Consider the following 22,242-nt stretch of genomic DNA (forward strand, 5'->3'; position numbering starts at 1 on the left):
CATTCGTATCCTACAAAGTAACTAGTTGATACACCAAGATATTGAATGTCCGCTAACACATTGAGTCCATAATCCAGGAGAGTGAAAATTTTTTACACTAACATAATACTTATCCAGCAAAACTATAGACAGAGTTTAAATCTAGATCGTGTTAAGCGAAGTGATGAGTACCTCTAGTAAAAAAAATCGAAACGGACAGAACAAATTTCCTATGTCTTGGTTGTTGTAAGTAACTACTTGGTATGACATTAGTTGAGTGGGTGTCAATTCGTATCTATCGAGGTTGAATGTTTAACCATACCGAAATGAATCCAGAACACATAAAGCATACATTGATCACAATCGAGTTCGGTGAGAATCAGTATCAATATGAGTGGTATATTATTTTTCGTGATATGCAACCAATCTTCTAAGCAGAACTTGTCAATAATTTATGATGTCATAGAAAAGCCGGATGTTATGAATTCAAAACAAATGTACTTCGCTTATCACGATGATGGAAATTATGATCAACGCAGTATTTCGAAGTGGTATGTTCAACAATCACTAAATGACAAAAATATCAAACTGTGCATACAACTCGGTTAGGTAAACAATACAGTCACAAATCGGATGTAAGCTTGATTTACAGATTACAGCCTGATGATGTAAAGCTCAACCACTCCAGTGTGTTTATTGCAAAGTATTTGACACAAACAAAATATTGAATGAAGACTTCGGTTTCATTACCAAGCTAATGAAAATTGTTTTCTATTGGATGGATATGATTTACCTTTAGAAAAACGATATAGACCGATTAAGCGACGCTGTTTCATATCCGTCGAGTGAGTAAAATTTCTGTGGAGTTCGGTTTAGTGGGTTAATTGTTAGGGATTCAATCACATTCAAGTAACGTCTTTTAGTGACAGAGTATTGTGATGACATTTACTTTAGCGAATGACAACGGAAAAATTTTCGATTGCATTGTCGGTGTATGTGTTAGACAAATAATTCTAGTACACCTAACTATAGGATACATTTGGCAAACATCGTACAAATTGTTTCGTTGTGATGGTAACGACTTTCAGCAGCTTGGTTTCATGTCGGGAATTATTATTTGGGGGTTCAAAAACAATTTCAATCAATACTACAAATGAACAACAATGCAAAACACGTTAAGTGAATTACAGTGTAGCAAGTACTTCCTTGATATTACGATTGTTGTGCACCAGACATTTCTAACTGAATTGAATGCATCTAGCAAACATATTCCAATTTACTTTTGTAATGATCAAAGTATGTGAAATGGTGCGAACGGATTAGGTATTAATCAAGCAGCGGTATGTCAATTCACCTAGTGTGATATCTTGACACCGGGTAATGTGCGAAGGTGTTTCAATTCTCACCGCAGATTACGATGATAAAGTATTGTACCGGTTATTGTTCAACAAAGGAAATTGTTGTTTCATCTTTAGTCTTGGTTACTGGAGACAATTACATTTGTAAAATATTTCCTGATATCCACAATACGCTGCGTGGTTTTTACGAACACGGCTTAATCTTCCCAATCAAAACATTTCAGACATGTTAATCTAGTTTCACAAATCGATATGTTAATAACAATGTTTCTGAAAAGTTTGTTGGTATCGTAATAACCTTCAACCAGGGTTGTAATGACTCGAGTCATGACTCGACTCGAGTCAGACTCGAGTTACGATTTTTTTGTGACTCGACTCGACTCGAGTTATTTTCTTGAAATGGGAAAATGACTCGACTCGACTCGAGTCAATATTTGGATTGACTCGATTTGCACTCGAGTCATTACGCATGACTCGGCCAAAGTCATTGACTCGGCATATTTTATATGACTTGAAGACGAAGAAATTTGCGAATCGTAATGGCTAGATCAACGCATCTGACGAATTCTGCCGATATCGCTATTTGTCACCACTGCTTTCGTTGCACTCGTCTGATATCAGATATGCCGCTGTAAAAACAACAGGCAATGGTACATAGTAGCAATGCATTGCACAAAATCATCCAGTGATGAAGAGGTAATAAATCCTCCGCAATCAAAGTACTCAAGACTTTTCAATTATACAATCAAATAATCGAAGCAAAGTTAAATTAGAGCCAATGCAATGACCCAGATGGTCAAGTACTTGGAAGAGACTGATAAGCTCATGTGTAGATCTGAAGGCGATGATTCTTTGCATTTTAGGGCGACTAGAAAGAATGAGTATCCAATGCTCTTCACTGAGGTTCAAAAATTCTTGTCAATTCCTGCACCTAGTGCACCAGTGCAACGTGTATTCAGTAGATGTGTATTTATTCTAAGGCCATGCCGATTTAATATATCTGAGGATCTCCTTTCCACTTTTTGAAGTGTAACTCATCATTGATTTGATCTGCTGTCTGTGAAAACACACAACACCCTCCGTCCATTTGACGTTTTGTTAGGTATGTGGATTGTGCACGTGAGTAATAATGAACGGCTTATGTTGTGTGATGTTTGTACTGTAGGGCTGTGGGGCTGTTCAAAAATAACTTCTGTTTTATTTTACTGGATGGTTACTTGATAAAATTGTTATGCTGCATTAAAAAAACACTGTATCTGGCTAAATTTTAAAAAGTAGAATCAATGATATGCGAGGAGAAAATTTTGAATTTGAAAATTAATGGAGTATTTTTAATGAGAAATTCTTTCATATAATATAATTAAATACTAGTAGTAAGCCGACTATTTTTTCATATCCAAAATATCCTACTCTAATAACTTCGCTTCTTCCAATTGGAATCGAGCCAAATTTGCTATGAATCATACTTTCACACAATCTAACAATATCATGAGGTAGCCGGTAAAATTCGAAAATCTTTATTCGTAATTAATCCAAAATATTCTCTCATAGCATTACTTTCGGCCGGTTAGAATTGTGTCAAATGTGAGTTTTTTTTAGGCAATCTAACAATTTTAAGAAGTAGCCGGAAAATTTGAAAAATGGTTTTTAACAGCCCCGTTGTACAATTATTTCTCCAATGCTGTAATTGCAATGTAGTCTGTAATGCAATTGGGAAAATCTTTGGTAAAATCAAAAGGCATCTGTTCTTTTGTCACTGCACATGGTTGTATGCACGCCTTTGCAGCATGCTGGTCCAGTGAAAATACCTGTACATAAACATGCATCTGTTGATTCTCTATCACCAGATATGTAGACGTGAATTCGTAGGTTCTGTATCTGATAGTATGTAGCCTAGACTTGAATTCGTTGGTTCTCAATCAGCTATTTGTGAGCTGTCGTCGATGTGCTCGTAATAAAAACTGAATGCTTGTATTTGTGATACATCGGATTGACAAGACAGATATTTGATTTTAAGTTCTAAGATTAGTTAAGTTATGATATTGTCTGCCTGTCTCGTCTATCTGTAGCATCGGTAGATGAGGCCAGGAACTGTCCGTAATCTGCCTAAATAAACATGTGCCAAGACTCTGATAGGGACAAAATAAGCATGTTTGGCAAGCAAGGCATTCGATAATCGATATCACCCAAGCAGGATTGAAAACATGGGTTGAACATGACTTCAATGCTGTGACTTGGACTCGGACTCGAGTCATAACACTATGACTCGGACTTGACCCTTTAAACCAGTGGTTCCCAACGGGGGAGGAATTCCCCCCTTGGGGGGAATTTCGCAATTTTAAGGGAGGAATTCCACTTTAGAATTGTAAAGGATTTCCCAAATTGTTCATGTTCATGTCCGAACCGTCATGTAGTCAACCAGTTATATTCGAACGTATGCTCGTTATGCCTGTTTTTTGTTTGCAGAAAGTATGTTCAAATGCTATTTGAAATCTCTTTTTCACATACAAATCCCCCCCCTTTTTTAAAAGTTCAGATTTTCTGCAATTTTGTAGGCCAGCGGCGGCCTCTCAATCAAATGTATCCTAAGCGAGAAATGTCGTGCCGAATCTATCACAACAAGGCCTCTAGTGAAAATATATATTTTATATTTTCAAGTCAACATTTTCAGAGAGTGACAAAATATTCCAACGTCATCGATTCAAGTCAAAGAGATTGCTAGCCTTGCTGTAATTTTAGTGAACAGCAACCTTATCGAAAAAAAGACATGTCAAACTCGGTGCAATGTTGCCGAAACGTAATGGATGTCCTAAATTTCAATGTGCTCCAGCAGGGAGTCTGATCACGTGTACGTTATGCATCAATGCTGTAACCAAGTCCCGAGGCTCCGAGTCACAAATCGGCAATCTCACTTTCATAATTTGGACTAGACTCAATTCGAATCACTTTCAATTCACCATTGAGTCAAGTCCGAGTACAAGTCTCCGAGCACAGGGTAGAGTCCGAGTCATGGTATTATGACTCGAGTCCGATTCCAAGTCACACTCAAGTCAACACTGATTGGTGATATTGAATGATTTGGATTTGTGATATACTAATTTTCCTCACTTTGAGCAGTTTTTTGTCGCATTGTCAAGTACCAAGATCACTAGACGAAATTCCTATAGGGTGGTCACTTTACTGTTCTTCGAAATCGCAATGAAATGTCTGTCTTGGCCGTCTTATAGTCATATGGCTTGGTTTGCGTCATGCACAATGACTCGAGTCCAAGTCGAATCAATACCCAGATTGTCTCGAGTCGAGTCGAGTCGTTTCCGGATTTTGAGAAAATGACTCGAGTCAAGTCGAGTCATCAGAAAATGGTGACTCGAGTCTGGTCAACCCTGCCATATGTGAAAGTACCAATATTATTGGCCAAATGCATACGCAAGCTTGAGAAAAAAATCGCGAGACCAGTAAACTTATGCATACTGATTTTTCACGGCAGTTGTTTTAGTGATTGGTGCATGGTAAGCCGAAAACACAAATGGAAGTGTGGGGAGTCTGTCGAGTCAAGCCGTCCAGAATTTGTTTGATTGGGACCGAGACCATTGTTTTTGGAGGTCTGCAAAGTGTTATTACAGCACTGCCAGAGACAAACACTCGGTACAGCCCGTCTTATTCTCTCAGTCAACAGGTGTTTGCGCGGTAAAAATGATCTTTTTTATTCATCGGGCAGATTTATCCTAAGGGGGGAATTTTGGCTCAAATTTCGGCCAAGGGAGGCACGAAATGAAAAAGGTTGGGAACCACTGCTTTAAACGGTAACTTGGACTCGGACTCGACTCGGTGATGAATTGAAATTGACTCGACTTGACTCGAGTCAAAACCACAAAAGAAAGATTGACTCGTGACTCGGAACCATGTGACTTGGTTACAACCCTGCCATCAACACAACCCTGGTCTAATAATGTCATAATTTAATAATCAAGTCATGATCGACTATTACAAAATCTCATATGTCAAAATCAATGTGTCAATTCATATGTTTACATCGTGAAAATTTTCAATATAACACCCGCGTTCGATTGTAAGAAATGAATTCTCAACTACGTTGGTCAGACATTCAAATCTCGTATACTCAAATGTAATATGTTAATCTCAAACCGCACACCGAGTAGTACTTACTTTGCTTTATAAAATATACCGAGTAGTAATTACTTTATCTTACAGAATAGTAACGACTTTTACAGTTGAACAAAAAAAAGACGATTTGGCGGTATATGACTACAACCGAACTTACTATGGATTTTAGATTGTAGCGATTGTATGTACTCGCGTAATCTTGTCTTCTTTCTGTACGGGTACTGTCTAGTTGGTTGGCCAAGTTACAAACGGATTTACTTGACAAGGTTTTCATGATTGACTCTTTTGAGTATGGTAAGATGTTAAAATTTCGAGGCGTAATACTATTTCCATTAACTCAATTGTGACAAAAAAATACCCAGATAACTTGTTCAAGGCTTCTTTTGTTTCAAATCAACATGTGAATAATCAGTTATTGTGACAAGTTGAAATATCGTACCGAAGTTGCGAGTGGGAACAGTACGCGATTGTGTAAGTGTGAAGGCAGCGAGATGGTGATCGTGTGAATAAATTAATCTGAAACGCATTGGAGTGAAAGTTTACCCAGTCTGTCTGGCAATCCTACTTCAAATCGCGATATGACAAAGTAGCTTGAAATATTCCGATTCAACTCATCGCATTGCAACTCGATCGCGTTATGTGCAAGCGGTTGTCAAGTTGGAAATGTTTTCAACAACGCGCAATATTTCATTAATTGACTCTATTTTGTGTAGTAACACATTAAAATATCGCGATAGTATTTACTGAAACTGACGAACGGAAAACCAACTCGCGAATACAGTTGTAAGGTTTCATTACTTGTTTCAAATCAATGCTCGTATAATTTCGAAATATGGGTGGGTTGAAAGTTGGTAGTCATGTTTGTCAATCCTATTTCAATTCACACTATGTCAAAGTCAAAATATTTCGTTTTTGATTATCTCAGTTACCTGTAGTACATCTGACGAACGGATTTAAAGTTGGCAAATTACCAAAATGATTGAATATTATCGGGTTGGAGATAGTTGGTATTGATTCTATAAGTGTTAAAACAGCGGCGTGGAATGTGTGAATGATCCGGAAACGGAGTTGAAAGTTGGTCAAGTCAAGTAATATTCAGTTTCAAAAGGATTATACTCTTAAAAAGATTCGAGTTATACCAACAGTTGACAATTTGATAGTATTCAAGTCGCCGCCGTCGTGGTTCTGTTATTCGTTACTCTTGTCAGTGATCGTATGATTTTACAATTATTTCACACCTATTTGAGTATGCGGTAACCGCACAAAGGATTAGGGTTAGGACGGAAATAAGTGACAATTTGTTGCTATTCAAGTTACCGACACTGGCGGTTCTGTTAGTCGTTACTTATTAAATCTTACCAGCGAAATCAAGTTCTGTGACAAACTGATTACTAAAATTTCACTGCGTGAGCGATCGGTATGGCTATGACACCAAGTCGTGAAAGATGACTATGTCTGAGGTGTTATCTTGTGGGTGATCGTAGGATTTTACAAATATTTCACACCTTTTTGAAGTGTTAGTATGTGAACGCGGTTTATACCCGAAAGTACGAATCACCACCACGCCCATAAGAACACATGGTGAATCAGCAGAGACCCCGTAAGAATACATGACAGACAGACACATCATCGCCGTTAGCATGTCGCCGCACGTATACCTAAAAACATTAGCATGCCACCCCCGGTTTTCACGTTAGCATGCCGCCGCCACCTGTACCCAAAAACGTTAGCATGCGACCGATCCCTATCTCCGTAACGCTATCATGCGACCGAGAGGGGGGTCAAAAAGGTTAGCATGCCACCCCCGGTTTTCGCGTTAGCATGCGACCCCGCCTATAATACCCCATGCAAAAAAGCGCACTCCCAAACCGATCTACTACACTACTGATATATGAACCAACTCGCGACGGAATGACAAACGTATAGATTTGTGCACTTCATCCTTTTTAGAAGCGTTGCACCCGTTAAAGTTGCAGCTATGACTCATTTACCCTTTTCAGCGCTACCGTCGATGTGAGCAGATGTGATCAGTGAAGAAAGGTCATCACACCCGCCTGGCTACCGAATAATAGTTTGCTTACTGCCAAATTTCCATTTGCCCACTAAAATAGCACTACAAAACAAGAATACCTTAAAGGCCCCACCAGTTGCTTGCCCCGAAGTCCCGACCCATTACACAAAAATAAATGCTTTCAGTGTCATGCTTTTCATAAACTCATGTGGAAGTGTGCATCCTTTCGTACTGGTGCACTCCATGCAGATTTTCATGCACCCAGGGTGCAACGGGCAGGCCGGTTGAAGAGCACTAGACTGATCAGTGATCACGTTACATCTTCGTTTTCAGCTCATTCCGGATTGATGCTAGTTCCGACAACTACAGGTTGCATGTGAGCGGATATTCCGGAAATTCGACTAGTGATGGGTTGTCATACAATAACGGTCACCAGTTTACTACTCGAGATGCTGATCATGATGTATGGGATCGAAATTGCGCCACTCATAGCAGTAATGGTAACGGTGGTAATAGCGGTGGCTGGTGGTATCGGAGTTGTAGCCAAAGTTTTCCTAATTCAATGTTCAATTCCATCGTATGGTATTCAGCGAAGATGCGTTTCACCGAAATGAAGATTCGAGAAAGTACTTAAAGGACTGAACAGCGTTCTGTCGAAAGCATCTCACCCGTGAAGTCATAAAATAGATATAGAGTCTCCAGAATACTATTATCAAAGTTTCCGTTGCCGTAGGCCTACTTGTCAGTCTCATTCAAGATTGTTTAGTACGAACAGATTAATTTTACTTTAGTATAGAACAATATATCGCTCCACAATGTGTAAACCCACTATTGATCATGATCGCTGTTTCTTTCAATTTCTGTTAATGATGTTGTCATGTTATATTCTATTATTTGACCAAATTCTGGCAACAGGTTGAAGTCAGTTAATATTGTGATAAAGAGGGATACTGCTGCACCGATATTCCTTGTCGTCATACCCACATGTCATCATATCCCCATGTCGTCATCACCGCCATAGACGCTATATGTCCAATAATATTATATACTCGACTATAAGCTCGCACATACTAAACTCAACACCCACTTTCCAAGCTCGGTGTACTATGTCATCTACATTTACGTGTGTCGTGGCGCGGTAATGGCCGGCTCCGAAATGCGTATTTCTATAAATTATGCGTATTTACTTCTTGTATAGTACATGTAGTGCAGAGGTCACCAACAGACGTTTCGCGGGCCGCATGCGGCCCACAAGGTCATATTCTGCGGCCCGCGACTTGATTTGAGATTTCGTAAGAAAGCTATAAGAAAAGGATTTTGAAATGATTATACAGTTTCAACATATTGTTGTTTTTATTCAAAATAAACTATTCTCGTGTGCCCAACAGCACTATTCCTCACTAACCAAAACGGCTTTAGCGAGGGCAGCTATTGGCAACAGCATTCCATCGAGGGGAAATCAGCTGATATGAATGGGCTGGGCATAAATGGCCTTGACGTGCAATGGCCCAAACACTGCCAAGACCGATAGAGGCTTAAAAAACGGCTGAGGGCTTCGCCATATAATCAAGCTTTACATGAAGTCGCTCTTTCATCTAATTACGTTTCTAGCTAGCCCCGATACCGATTCAATAGTCGCTGAAAAGCGTTGCCAGATATCGTGCACAGCGTAGAATTCAGAATAAAATGAAATTTATTATCATGATTTTTGTTGTATTTGTATTCCTTTGATAAATTATTACTTCTTTTGTGGTAACTATATGCACAATTCCACATCGCCTATGTAAGATAACACTGCGTTTTATAACATAACGTTTTAAATCGTTGATTCTAAGCTGTGTAGCCTAATTTATATCGATATTGAATTCATGCGGCCCGCGACCGCTACGAAATTTGAAAAGTGGCCCGCGACCCTTTTTGAGTTGGCGATCCCTTTGTAGCGTGTAGCAAATGTGTATTATTCGAAATGAACACAGCGGCAACCAAACAACGACCCGCAGATAACACAGGGTTAGTTTTTAGAAATTTCAAGTCAGACAGTCGACAGAGCGCTCACTGACCATATCGCGAGCTTCAACATCTGTTCGGTTATTTTCAGAAGTTGATGTACAAAATGGCGTTCAGAAGACTATATGAAATTGCTGATGAGGTAAGATCAGCTTCAGCTGATGTCCAGGTGTGGTCTTTACGACGGGCTTTTGCTTCCGACACGCAGGCAGAGTTCAAAAAACTTGTTGACAACTTGATCGACCATGCAGATGTATCATTGATTTCAACAGCTATTGAATTACATTACGTTAATAAATTTCAAGGTTGTAATGACTCGACTCTAGTCGGGCTCGAGTCACGATTATTGGTGACTCGACTTCACTCGAGTCATTTTGTCAAATGCCAAGACATTTCATTGTAACTTCGAAGAATAGTAAAAATACCACACTATTGGTATTTCGTCTATCAGTCCTGAATTGGAAAGTACAGCCAGAAGCTGTTAGGACTGCGAAAAATAACGATATTATGAATGCGAGTAACTCTATATCACTCGAGCAGAGTTGAAAAAGTGGATTGAACCGGATTGAACTCAAAATTGAGCAGTGACCATTATGACTTTGACTCGTACTCGAGTCAAAACACTATAACTCGGACTCGAGTATGGTTCTATTCTCTTTGATATGCATAACAAAGAGCTATATGATAGGTTAGCTGCATCTCACTGTTATCTATGACACATAGCTTGCAAGCAAGAAGTTAACTACCCCTGTCAAGCACGGCCTTGCCCGAACAATATGTAAATCGACCACTTTATTAATTCTGTCGTTTAAATTTGATATTGTCTCCCATTTCACGAACGCCCAGGCGAGACCACCGAAAATTACATTTTCACTGGGTCACCTTGTTCAGGCTATTGATTTTGTTAAAGTCGCCCAGAGTGAGTTTTCTTGCAATGCCGTGGGTCAACTTTGCAGACCTAGGGGGTTCAGGGTGTGTTATTTGACTTGTTTTAATGGGAGGGGATTGTCGCTGTGCTGTTTGACTTTTTTGGGGAAACCATTCCCGCATTGCGTAACTTTCGTTGATGATCCGGAAGACAATGCGGATTTAAAAACTGCATTGTCGAACAGGCGTCGCTATGTCTGTTTTACGCTCTGATTGATCAACGCATTGTGCAATCCAAGTTTCAATGGTTCAATATTGGGTACAGCAAATTGTGATATTAGATATATCAATATTCAGGCACATTACAATCAAACATTTGTTGGATAATCCTTTTTGTGCGAAAAATTATTGAGACGACAGATTTCCCATCGTCGTTAGAGGTCGTTCACAGTTTCATTCGTGTGCATTCGACAGGGCTGTAGAGTGTAGAGTCTGATTCGGAGTCGTGGAGTCGGAGTAGGAGCATCTATCATTTTTCGTTTCATGGGGTGGTAGTCTCAAATTTTTCTTAGCATGCCTTGGAGTCGGAGTCATGAACAAAATACTGGCTGGAGTCTGGGTCGGAGTTTGTGAAAATGCTCCTGACTCCGACTCCAACTTCTTTAATATGAACAGAAGTTCTCCTAAAACTACTAAAAATACATATAATATGATTTTTATGTACCAACAATCACTGTTATTAGTAACGATATCGATAAAATTGGACATTTATTGCAAATCAAAAAACAATTGCATAGAGAGGAAGAAATTTTCAACGAAATTGCGACCAACACAAAATTACCGACGCAATCACAAATTGACGCAATTTTTGGAATTATACCATGATATTACGAAAGAGTAAATACATCATCTGGTTTTGTAAGTGGTAATATCACTTGCAAAATTGATGTAAATTATAACCGAACGCTTATTCCCACTTAACAAATTCAAGTATATTTCTAGTAAGTAGCTCAGTTTCTTAGGTCGAACAAATGTTCAAGCAAGAATGCTAGTATATAGTCTTAGTTCATGAATACTCGACTATAAGTGCTTGTAGACATACGCTATTTTGACTACTCACCGAATTTCGTTCCTCACCATCGTTTATTGGTTGTAAGACACCGCGTGCTAGTCATCAGTAAAAGTGTGTAGTAGGAAAATTTCTAGATTTCTAGATCGGGTGCAAACGGTTGGCACAAGCAGGCATTGGCTGGGGGCGTCTGCGGCCACTTGTCCCGCCGCCACCGCCTGGGGAGAGAGCCACCAATCTGTTATCATTTGGTTATCATTTGATTGCCTCAGTTGATACATTTAGCGACGTTTAAAACGTCAATATATACTTCGGCATTGTGGCATTATGTGACACGAGTCGTCGCTAGGTATTGTGTACATTACTACAGGCTATCACTTCATTGAAATATAGGGTTGAAATTAGCAATATGACGCCACATGACGTCACGAGGTTCACGTTCGCGTTCACACAGAACCTTTCAAAAAGGTTCGCGTTCACACGAAACTGAACCTTTCAGAGGTTCACACCATCCCTATGTAGTACCGCATTCACCAAAGAATTGTTGGAAGCTCACTCAGAATGATTATATTATTCCCTACAATAGTTGAACTAAAATCCCAATCACACAATGGCTGCGTGGATTTGATCATTGTGTTTCGCGATGCGAATGGAGCAGCGTACGATCATAACATACACAGGAGTTTCAGCCTATGATCTACCAAGGCAGTAACTGCTGCACCCATACCCCCGATTGCGGGACCTCGAAGGGTCCAAGAATATTTCGTTGGTCGTTTGCTGGAGGATATTTATTCGACTGGAAGATTTACGTCGCGCATCGCACGATTGAATGGGCCGAAAGGTCTACATTTAATTATCAGCAGTAAATTAAGAGAAAATGCGCATATTTTAGAGAAATAGGAATATCGGCGCAGTCGATTACCACACATTGCAGATGATTATGACTCCAAGATAAGAGATGGGCCCGAGCACATTTCCAAACCGGAAAATGGGCCATTTCTCATCAAAACAATACCGACCGTTTTAGTCAACTCGCGACCGGCTAATAGGCAAGTAGGCTAATCGGTGTCGTTAAAATCTTGGTATCTTGCATGATGCATATGTTTGGATTGTTGGCGAAACGCTGGTATAAGCCGTGCGAGCGACCAATCATTCAATGATCGTGTATTTTATTGAGCCTACATTGCTCTCTCACAAATAAATTGACCACAGACGAAGTGATCGAACTCGGTATTGTAAACTAGTAGTGAAGTAATTTAATAACAAAATATATATTTCTGGTCTCTGTTCTTGCCTCATTCAAATCTCCTATTTTATTGAAATTTAATTCGGATATAGTTTATATACTACTCAACCATTGGCGCAGGCTCGAATTGTATCATACCAATATGTAAATGGCGAATGTATTGCATCTTTTCAATTCGTTTCTCTGTTTAGGCTGGTAACTATAAACTGAGGCTATGCAATTACTTACGTATAGTTCAACAATTCTACGTATATGTGAGCGATACAGCGCCTTCTTGCATGGATATTTAACTCTATATTCGTTCATCGGTTTAGAATCAATGACCACGCACTCAATCCGTATTTCAGACCGCTACCAAAATGCAATGGCGAAATTATGCCTCATACTTTGAAAAGGCAACCTGACTTGAATTGTGTCATGACTGGTGACTTGTCTTGACTCGACTTGACTCGAGTCACCTCCACAAATCGAGTGACTTGACTTGACTCGAGTCACCTCAATTGCCTTGACTTGACTCGAGTCAAAATTTGCAATAACTCGAAATGACTTGTGACTCGAACACTTGATCCCAACACTGCTGAAATGTAGGGTTGGAATTAGAAATATGATGTCAAGTGACGTCACGAGGTTCTGGTTCGCGTTCACACAGAACCTTTCAAAAAGGTTCGCGTTCACACGAACCTGAACCTTTCAGAGGTTCACACCATCCCTAGTATAGTAATGCCTCTATTTTCCGAAAATAAATTAGTATCGCATTTCAATATCAATACTATCGTTTGCATCCCATGATGAGGACCAATGCTTATTTTGTCGAAAATTGTTACCACCTGGGATGCGGCAATATGAATCAAGCTCTCGATCTGCTCCTTCCGCACAGCGAAATTTGCAAATTTTGACGGTACGTGCGAACGAATTACGATTAGTTTCGCGGCTACTTACGTGAGTAGACTTAAAGTCAGCCAATTATACTTCTACTTCAAGTAGATTTGGGTTGCTTTTTTAAAGTACTACCTCTACTAATACCTGAGTAGATTTTTTCGTCTCTACTTCTACTTCTAATAGAGTAGCTTTCTCGACTACTTTGACCACCTCTGCAATGGTGCAATATTGAGTACAGCAAATTGTGATGTTAGATGTCAATGTTGACTGTTCAGGTTCATTTCAATCAAACATTTGTTGGATAATGCGGTTTGTGTGAAAAATTATCTTGGCGACAGATTTCGCATCGTCGTTAGAGGCCGTTCACACTTTCATTTGTGTGCCTTGGAATCGACTTACTATCAAAATACGCCAGCCAGGTCGGTGTCAACCGAAAGTGTTCATGTACCCTAAAATAACTTGAAAGTAACATAATGGTCCTATTGTGGCAGCCCACCCATTAGGGTGTGTGTGTAACGATTGCCAGTTGCTATTGTGATGGTAGGCTACTGTTATTTCTAGGACCGCCAAGTGTCTAACATTGACTACGTGTAATGGACACTTGGTGGACTCATGACAATGCATGCCCTCTTCTTGTCTGAACTTGCTGCCGTGAGGAAGCATAAATAAAGCTGTCTAAAAACTATTGTGAAATATATTATTATATATATTATATTATATTGGACTGATAATGAGCAAATATTTGGCATAAATTCACCTCATAAAGACTTGTCTCAGCTACAAGAATAACGATTCCAGCCACAATGAAAACCCATCATAAACTTGCAACAATATTGATACATGAAATGGAAATAAAGTGACAAATTTGACATTTATCAAAGAGCCATATTTCATAACCAAATGAGCCGTCGGTTCCCGGTCCCTGATCTAAAATCCTAGCGAAAAGCATGTGTACTGTGTATTCACATCTGATGGGTGGTAAACGAAAACAGAACCTAACTCGTGGGGCTACGTGACTGCCAACGTGCCCATAGGCGCCGACTTTTATTTTTGCATGGGGTGGCGGCAGGCGCGTAGTCAGGGGGTGTCGAAACCCCCTCTTTTTAAAACGCAAAGCCCCGTCCTTGTAAAATGACCATTCTAACGCTAATATTCAGTTGCAATTCAACAAGTCGTGTTATGAGTGTTACGCGGGGCCAATTAACGAGATTCGTCTGTGCACGCATATCGCATCGCCCAATATAACGCGACGCGATCTTCCGATGAGATGATTGCGAAATTAGGTCATTGATTGCCGTGGGCTTGGCATTCGTCGCTAGACTGAGCTGTAACATGGCGCGACAATTCTGGGACACGAAAGACAGGCAAGAATGATGATTACAAACGCGCGCAGCCAATCAGTAATTATCCCTTACGGCCAGCGCAATGGGTTTTTACTTAGTATTGAGTAGCCCACATCGCGACAATTGGTTGCTGATTAAAACATCAATTTTGACAGCATTGCTGCATTTCCCGATTTACGTTCGCAAAGCATAATTGGATTATTATTATGGGCACTGCAATAAATTCCAACAAGCAGGCACACACAATAAAACACTGTTCAACTTGCGCTCCGAGAATATTTATCACAAAAATGGTTCACCAAATATTTTAAACGCGGCTTGCGGCCCTCATCGATGCAAATAATGCACTTTAATTTGTAGAAGGTGAACGGATATTTGGTCGTCAAATCGCGATAGCAGATGGTGTTTCTCAGAGTGCGCGATGAAATATACGTTTCTAACGATGAGGTCGAATTTGTATATTTAATAAGGATCGTTAGTTTGCCGAAATCAGCATCAGTTCACTGTGCAAAATACATAGTAGTGATCAATTTTATCGGACTGTACAATCGGCCGGCAAGGTTGCGCTGATAACGAAATTGCAGACATGCCGCATACCTGCAATAATTAGTATTACAGGGTGCGCTAGTCATACCTAAATACCCAGATTTGGCAATGGCAACGAGCACAATTTGTTCAGACGCTGGCATAAGTTTTAATCAAAAGGATACATAAACACAAACAATATTACACTCAGAGATTGTTACTGTTTGGCGAAAGTGTTTCTGCGGAGGGTAGTAGGCCTGCATGCGGACGCGCTAAATCAAACCACCGTCGATAGTGCACATGAGATATCGATGACCCATTTCGCATACAAATGATTCTCGCTAATTTGCAGTACGCAGCAGGGCAATTCCATGCACAGACAAACGATGTTCACATCACTACCTCTTCAAATATCCTGAAATATGGTACACGCACAGATGAGCTAATTCCAAACAGGATGAACTTTATTTCATCAAAATTGGACTTTGGGGTCAAAAGTTACGTCACTTTGAAAATTTACAATTTTCTGCTCATTTCGGGTCTGTTCATCTCAGGTTTTATTAATGAAATATTCAAAAAGGTGTAGCTAGATGTTGGACGACAGTTGAGATACGGCACTTGGATTTATCTGAAGTTTGTCTGATCGTCTATATTTCCAAGTGAAATTTAATACCCTGGAGGTTAGGGTCAAAGGGTAAATCGAGGGAGAAATCTAAAATCAGTCAGGCGTTACACGATTTACACAGCGGATTGCTCCAAAACATATTAAAATATTTTGGAAAAAGCGATCTTAAATGAAAGTTTGCTTCAAGAAGAATTAGTTCATAGCTGTTTGATTTTGGTTTTGAAACTGTAAAATGATGAAATTGTAGTTTTAAGAGCACACTTCATTTGTACTTGGAAATGCAGTACTAGTAGGGCATGTTCGGACATTGAGTCTGGGGTGTGTGCGGGCAACATGTCTGGGGTGTGTTCGGACTGTGTTGCCATTCGGAAATCGTATCTGGGATGAGTTCAGACTGTTTTGTTCCTCGGACATCGTGTCTGGGGTGTGTTCGGGACATCATGTCTTGGGTGCGTTTGGACAGTTTTGCAACTCGGATATCGTGCCTGGGGGTGTTCGGATATCATGCCTGGGGTGTGTTCGGATAGTATTGTCACTCGGACATCGTGTCTGGGGTGTATTCGGACATCATGTCTTGGGTGCGGTCGGACAGTTTTGCAACTCGGACATCGTGTTTAGGGTGTGTTCGGAATGTGTTGCCATTTGGACATCGTGTCTAGGGCGTGTTCGTACATCATGTCTGGGGTGTTAGGACTGTGTTGCCACTGGGACATCGCGTCTGGAGGGAGTTGTTCGGACATCATGCCTGGGGTGAGTTCGGACTGTGTTTCACTCGTACATCGTGTCTTGAATATGTTTGCGATGCGCCAGACATGCCTCAGACCTGATATCTGCGCACTATTTTTATCCGGACATGCTCCGGTGCTGATACCTGTGCTCTAAATACCCCCGGGCATGGTCCGGATCGGATATATGCGCGCTTAATGGGTACAGACATGCGTCAGACGTGATACCTGCTTCCTAAACGACGGATGACCTGTATATGACCAATGTCTGCAGTTGTTACTGATATCTGCGATAGCTGGGTATACACTGTAAAAAATAAAGGTGTCCATAGACATGTTTACACCTGGTACCTCCTAAAACATGTCCGTCATGTAAAACCATACGACAGGTTTAGTTCCACCTGTTGCCTAACATGTTTCTGCCCGTCATGTAATCTCGAAAACACGTCTGACCTGAGACTTCAATTGACCTTTCACCTTGGACCGACTGGCACAAAATCTGTAGCCAGGATATGAATGAAAACAAGCAATTCAGTGTTGGATCAAATGATGGTATATTGAGAACAAATGCATCAAAACAAGAAAAATTCTGAAATGGCGAGAGTTTCGGATAATAAGTAATGAAATAAGAATTACTATAACGGCTAAAAATATTGACATGTCATGGCGCAATTAATTTACAACTAACAGCCACAGTGTAAGTCGAAGAGTACCGAACGTTAAGAAGTTTTGGAACTTATGCAATGAAAGAAGAGTTATATACAACAATGGCTAAAAATATTGGCCCGTCATCAATGAATTAATTTACTACAAAAAGCCACAGTGTAAGCCGCAGAGTACCTAACGTCAAGAAGTTTTGGAACTTATGCAATGAATGAAGAATTATTACAACGGCTAAAAATATTGGCCCGTCATCAATGAATTAATTTACTACAAAAAGCCACAGTGTAAGCCGCCTAGTACCTAATGTTTTGAAGTTTTGGACATATGTAATGAAACCAGAATTATAATAACGGCTAAAATCATTGACCCGTCCTCAATAAATTAATTTACAATGAACAGCCACAGTCAGCCACACCTAACGTTAGAAAGTTTCGAAACGTATGTAATGAAACAAGAATTAATATACCGGCTTGAAACATTGACCGGTCCTCGATTAATTAAGTTATTACAAATTGTCACAGTGAAAGGCGCCGAGTACCTAATGCAATGACACAAGAATTATAACGGCTAAAAATATTGACCTGTCCTTGGTGAATTATTCAAATTAATTTACTACGAACAGCCAAAGTCTACCTAACGTTACAAAGTTTCGAGACAGCCGCAGTGTACTTAACGTTCGGAAGTTTCGAAGGAGAGTTCGTGACGACGGACCATGAATTAGAGGCTGATGGAGCGAACTTGATGTTGAACAGCCAGTATATTGCCAGTATTATGGCCATAGCATGATGGAAGCTTCTGACCCCTTTGATAACTTTGCCATAGAAGAGAACTTTTCATTCATTCAGGATCGTATTGTACTTGATCGTCGGATATAATTCTTTGGCTCCTGATAAATAAAAATGATATTAGCTTAGTACTATCGATGTGGTCTGAGATTAAGAATTGAGTTTGAGTATGAGGCCTAATAATAGGGTTACCATGAGTCCTCTTTCAATAGGATTTGTCCTATTTCTTGACTTTTTTAAAAGTGTCCTCGGAGGACGCCCTTTTGTCCTCTTTTTTGAAAATTTAGGTCACATTTTGAGCGAAATGCGAGTGATATGCCGCAGCACAGAAGTGACTCTATGGCGGGTATTTTGGAGTGAAAAACGGTGATAGGAGCTCGGAGCGAAAAGATGACCTTTTTTAAAATTTTTCCAGTCAACCAGTCACAAAGTGGGCAAAATTCACCGATTTTTGAGAATTCTTCTCCGGTTTTGCAAGTCTCCAATTTCTGAAAAAGTGTCCTCTTTTTAGATTTCCAAAATATGGTAAGCCTACCTAATAAGTCATTACCGCGCGAGTCGGGGTCATGCAAAGAGGTAAGAAAACGATTGTACGTGATGGTGCTTTCAAGGATATCGAGCGAGCATAATGGTACCCAGAGTGGAATGAATTTAGCATCAGTCGTAACACTGCAACTTTCTAAGTGAAATAGGAGGGGCCAATATTGGTTTCACATCATCTTCTTTGATTGGACGCCATATACTAGTGACAATTTCACCATAGTGTCCTACAGTAGCATGGACACGGGAAAATCTCGTTACTCACTGATATTGGATTACATCATTCTTTCGACTTACAGTGACCTGTCGAGATACCAATTTTTATCGAATACAGTGTTAATACAGCAATACAGTGTTGATAGTGCCATAAATTGCCTTTTTTGTATGATGCGAATGATGTAGCCTGATGGCAGTGAGCCATGCGATTTGCTTGTGTCCACAACACAGTGACATAATGCTTTCACATACACCAAAAAACTTACTTTGTCAACAAACAGGAAGCTGCCATAGTTGTCATTGTAGATTTGAAGATCGTTAGGATCCCGACCATCCACCCCAGTTCTTGACGGCCTGAACGAGAAGTGTCAGAAATCAATGTTAATGTATGTTTTGACGCGACTGCGACGTCGTAAAGTAAATCAGCGACTTTGAAACCTTGCGCGGGCCCCTCTAATGTTGATAAAGATTTTCAGTCATCCGACAGGAGGTAACACGGTTGGGCAATGGTGAAAACATGACATATATTACTACGCAGCAAATTCGATGACAATTATGTTACGACAAGCAAGTGTGCAGTCATGTCCTGCAAGGAGTTGCAGGTCGCCTTTGTATAATTCTGGGCTCATTTGACAAGGAATATTCCAAGCTTGGACATATGAATATCAAGGTTGCAGCGAGGCTGCGTACATCGCGTTGTGCAAAGGTTTCACCGCTGACAATATTTCTGCGAGTACTAATAAATATTATAATAAATTTCTAGAATCGCCTTGCAGCCCGAGGGATGGTCGCCCTTATATCTAAGGAAGAAATATCTACGTCTGGAAGTATGTGCGATTAAAAAATTCAAGAAAACTAAAATCTGCCCAAAAAGAATTTAAAAAATATCTTTAGGTCACCGACGAGTTTTATACATTTTGAAAACTGACTTCACTTTTTGCTAACCCATGGTAATAATTAGGGCCATTCAAAGCCATATTTCGTTCTATGCAACAGCAAGTCGTGCAATCAATTTCAACACAAAACCGTATCCCTTTGAGCTATATTAAAGCTATGAAGTCACATTTTCCTGATTAGGTCATAAAGCTCAAAATTTACATTAAGAAGCGATTGGACAAAAACGAGGTTTAACAAATAATGGAGCTGCAAATACAAGATATTTCACCAGCGCTTTATGCATCCCTGCAGAAGTGGCAACCCACATCAGCGTCTGTGGAGCTCTCAGTTTCCTTACCAAAGTCATTTTACGTCCGAATCGTAACTACAAAGACTTCAACATTTCACACTACTACTGTACTGCAGCAGTGATTTAGAATAAACAAATGGACGTGTATAACTGTTGTTGCATAGGTTTTACTCTTCAGCTCCGTCAGTGCCGATATTTGCATGTAAAAATACACCATTCTCACATAAATTCATATTTTCAAAAAAATAAGGTCATATTATTGATTTTCTAAGGTCATATAAAAATGGCCCTAGTTATAATATATATGTCATTTGTTGTGTCATGAAAAATGATTGCCCATGTCACAAATGCCGAGGGATTGTGCCGTCAGTGACTTGATCATAACACTGCTTTATACCTACGGTACCCAATGCGCATCGATCAAGATCGGGTAAATCTCCAGCAGACTGTGTTGACATCCCATTCAGAATGGCCTCACGACGCGATTCGAATGTTCTTTTCATCTTATCCAGAATCGTTTCCTTGTGAGGTATTCTCCACTTGCCTTTTATTGCGTTTTGATGTATGTCGATGCTGCGCTCGTCGTATGTGTAGAGTATACAAGCTGACTCTGTAGGACAAAATAGATCCTAATCAAAACATGACCGGTTATCGGTGCAAGGTTTACTTCTTGCCAATGTTCCTTCTAAGCTGCTCGCATGCGCACAGACACGAGAAAAATTAGACGTAACATTGTCTGCTGGCGTTATCAGTATCATATCAAAATATTCATATTGAGGATATCTAGATGAAGAAAGCATGATACTAAAATGCTCACATTGCATGTTGAGACTCGAGAATTCTTGCAGCGTTGACTAGATTTTTCGACAAGCTGCAGAGATTTCCATTTGTCGCAGCGTCCATGCTTCTGCTATTTCAAGTTCAAGACGAGAACTTCTTTTTCATGGTGTCTTCGCCATTCCCTCAACTTGTTGCAGAGCTTATCTTTCCATGATCCCTGCAATGTGGCATAGTTGAAGAAAGGTTTGGATCAAGTTTGGACCAACTTCTGACATGTCTGTCACCAACATTGAAAAATTGGAATGTAATGCAGCCTCTGCTGTATGATATTACACATTGATATTAATCGTCAATAATTGGTGCGTGCATACGTCGTAGGACTAGCCCAGGGGCGGGCAACATACGGCCCGCGGGCCGGATCCGGCCCGCGACAGCATTTTGTCCGGCCCGTGGACAGATTCCCGTCTTACATGATAATGGCGGCACACGTCCAGGTTTTTGTGAGATACAGCTTAGTAATCATGCCGATGAGATGGCGAGGAGGAGCCTAGATAAAGCTTCAACACTTAGGTAGGAATTCTGGAGTCAGACTCGAACCCACAACACATCGGTTTTGTAGCTGTGGATTATACAACTACGCTATCTCGCCACCTACTAAATTGGAGGTACAGGGCTTATCAAACGTCTTAAAATCATAATTTAGGATTGCACCTTGTGTTGATTGATGAGAGAGAAACAGATATGGCGGTGCATATATGACATCGGTTCTCAACCTGTGGGACGGGAAAGTATCTAAAAGTGGCGCGAAGTCACAGTTAACTGAAAATTTCTCGCGCTCCGTGCGATTTACCTCCAGCTTATGGTGATTACTATGTCTAGTGTACGAATTTCATATTTGAGAACTCTCTCATCAATAGCCATAACCTTTAATGCCATCAAACTACCCGTTGGGATGGCTAGCATTCTGATTTATCTCTTTAATATATCATGATAACGAAGGGGGGCGCAGAATTTTTCACTATCAAAAAGGAGGCGTGCTTAAAAAGTTTGAGAACTACTGCTGTATGACAATACGGTTCTCAACTCCTCATTGTCAGCATCATTATCGGCGAGAAATCGCTTGAAATGACATTGCTGTCGTTAAAATAGGCTACATTCTTTAAATACGACTTATTCCTGGTAGAACTGAATAAATGGGCGAGTAATCTATCGATTAAGCAATCCGGCCCGCCAACTACTTAATTTTCCTATATCCAGCCCGCCGACTGGAGAAGTTGCCCGCCCCTGGACTAGCCCATTGCATGAACGTGGTA

General features: G+C 40.2%; 1 protein-coding gene and 1 long non-coding RNA gene across 3 annotated transcripts in view; one reads left to right on the top strand and one right to left on the bottom strand.

Moving 5' to 3' along the window:
- Window positions 1–9,422, top strand: part of LOC145440874 (microfibril-associated glycoprotein 4-like) — a 33,363-nt gene extending 23,941 nt beyond the window's left edge. Inside the window, exon 5 of one of the 2 annotated variants that reach the window (XM_080318648.1) lies at window positions 7,807–9,422. In XM_080318648.1, coding sequence (XP_080174774.1) covers window positions 7,807–8,107 — 301 coding nt within the window. In that variant the 3' untranslated portion in view covers window positions 8,108–9,422. The remainder of the gene's footprint in view (window positions 1–7,806) is intronic. The other variant, XM_080318649.1, reaches the window with a different exon arrangement.
- A 7,867-nt stretch (window positions 9,423–17,289) lies between these two features.
- On the bottom strand, window positions 17,290–21,309 carry LOC145441081 (uncharacterized). Its single transcript, XR_013915722.1, has 4 exons — window positions 20,967–21,309; window positions 20,547–20,759; window positions 19,230–19,317; window positions 17,290–18,308 (listed from the first exon to the last, which is right to left on the bottom strand). It is a non-coding gene; the product is annotated as an uncharacterized LOC145441081 (long non-coding RNA).
- Window positions 21,310–22,242: the final 933 nt, after the last annotated feature.

Source organism: Botryllus schlosseri, chromosome 6 (genome assembly GCF_051294905.1).
Source record: "Botryllus schlosseri isolate E-star chromosome 6, Bs_hap1, whole genome shotgun sequence".
Taxonomy (NCBI): domain Eukaryota; kingdom Metazoa; phylum Chordata; class Ascidiacea; order Stolidobranchia; family Styelidae; genus Botryllus; species Botryllus schlosseri.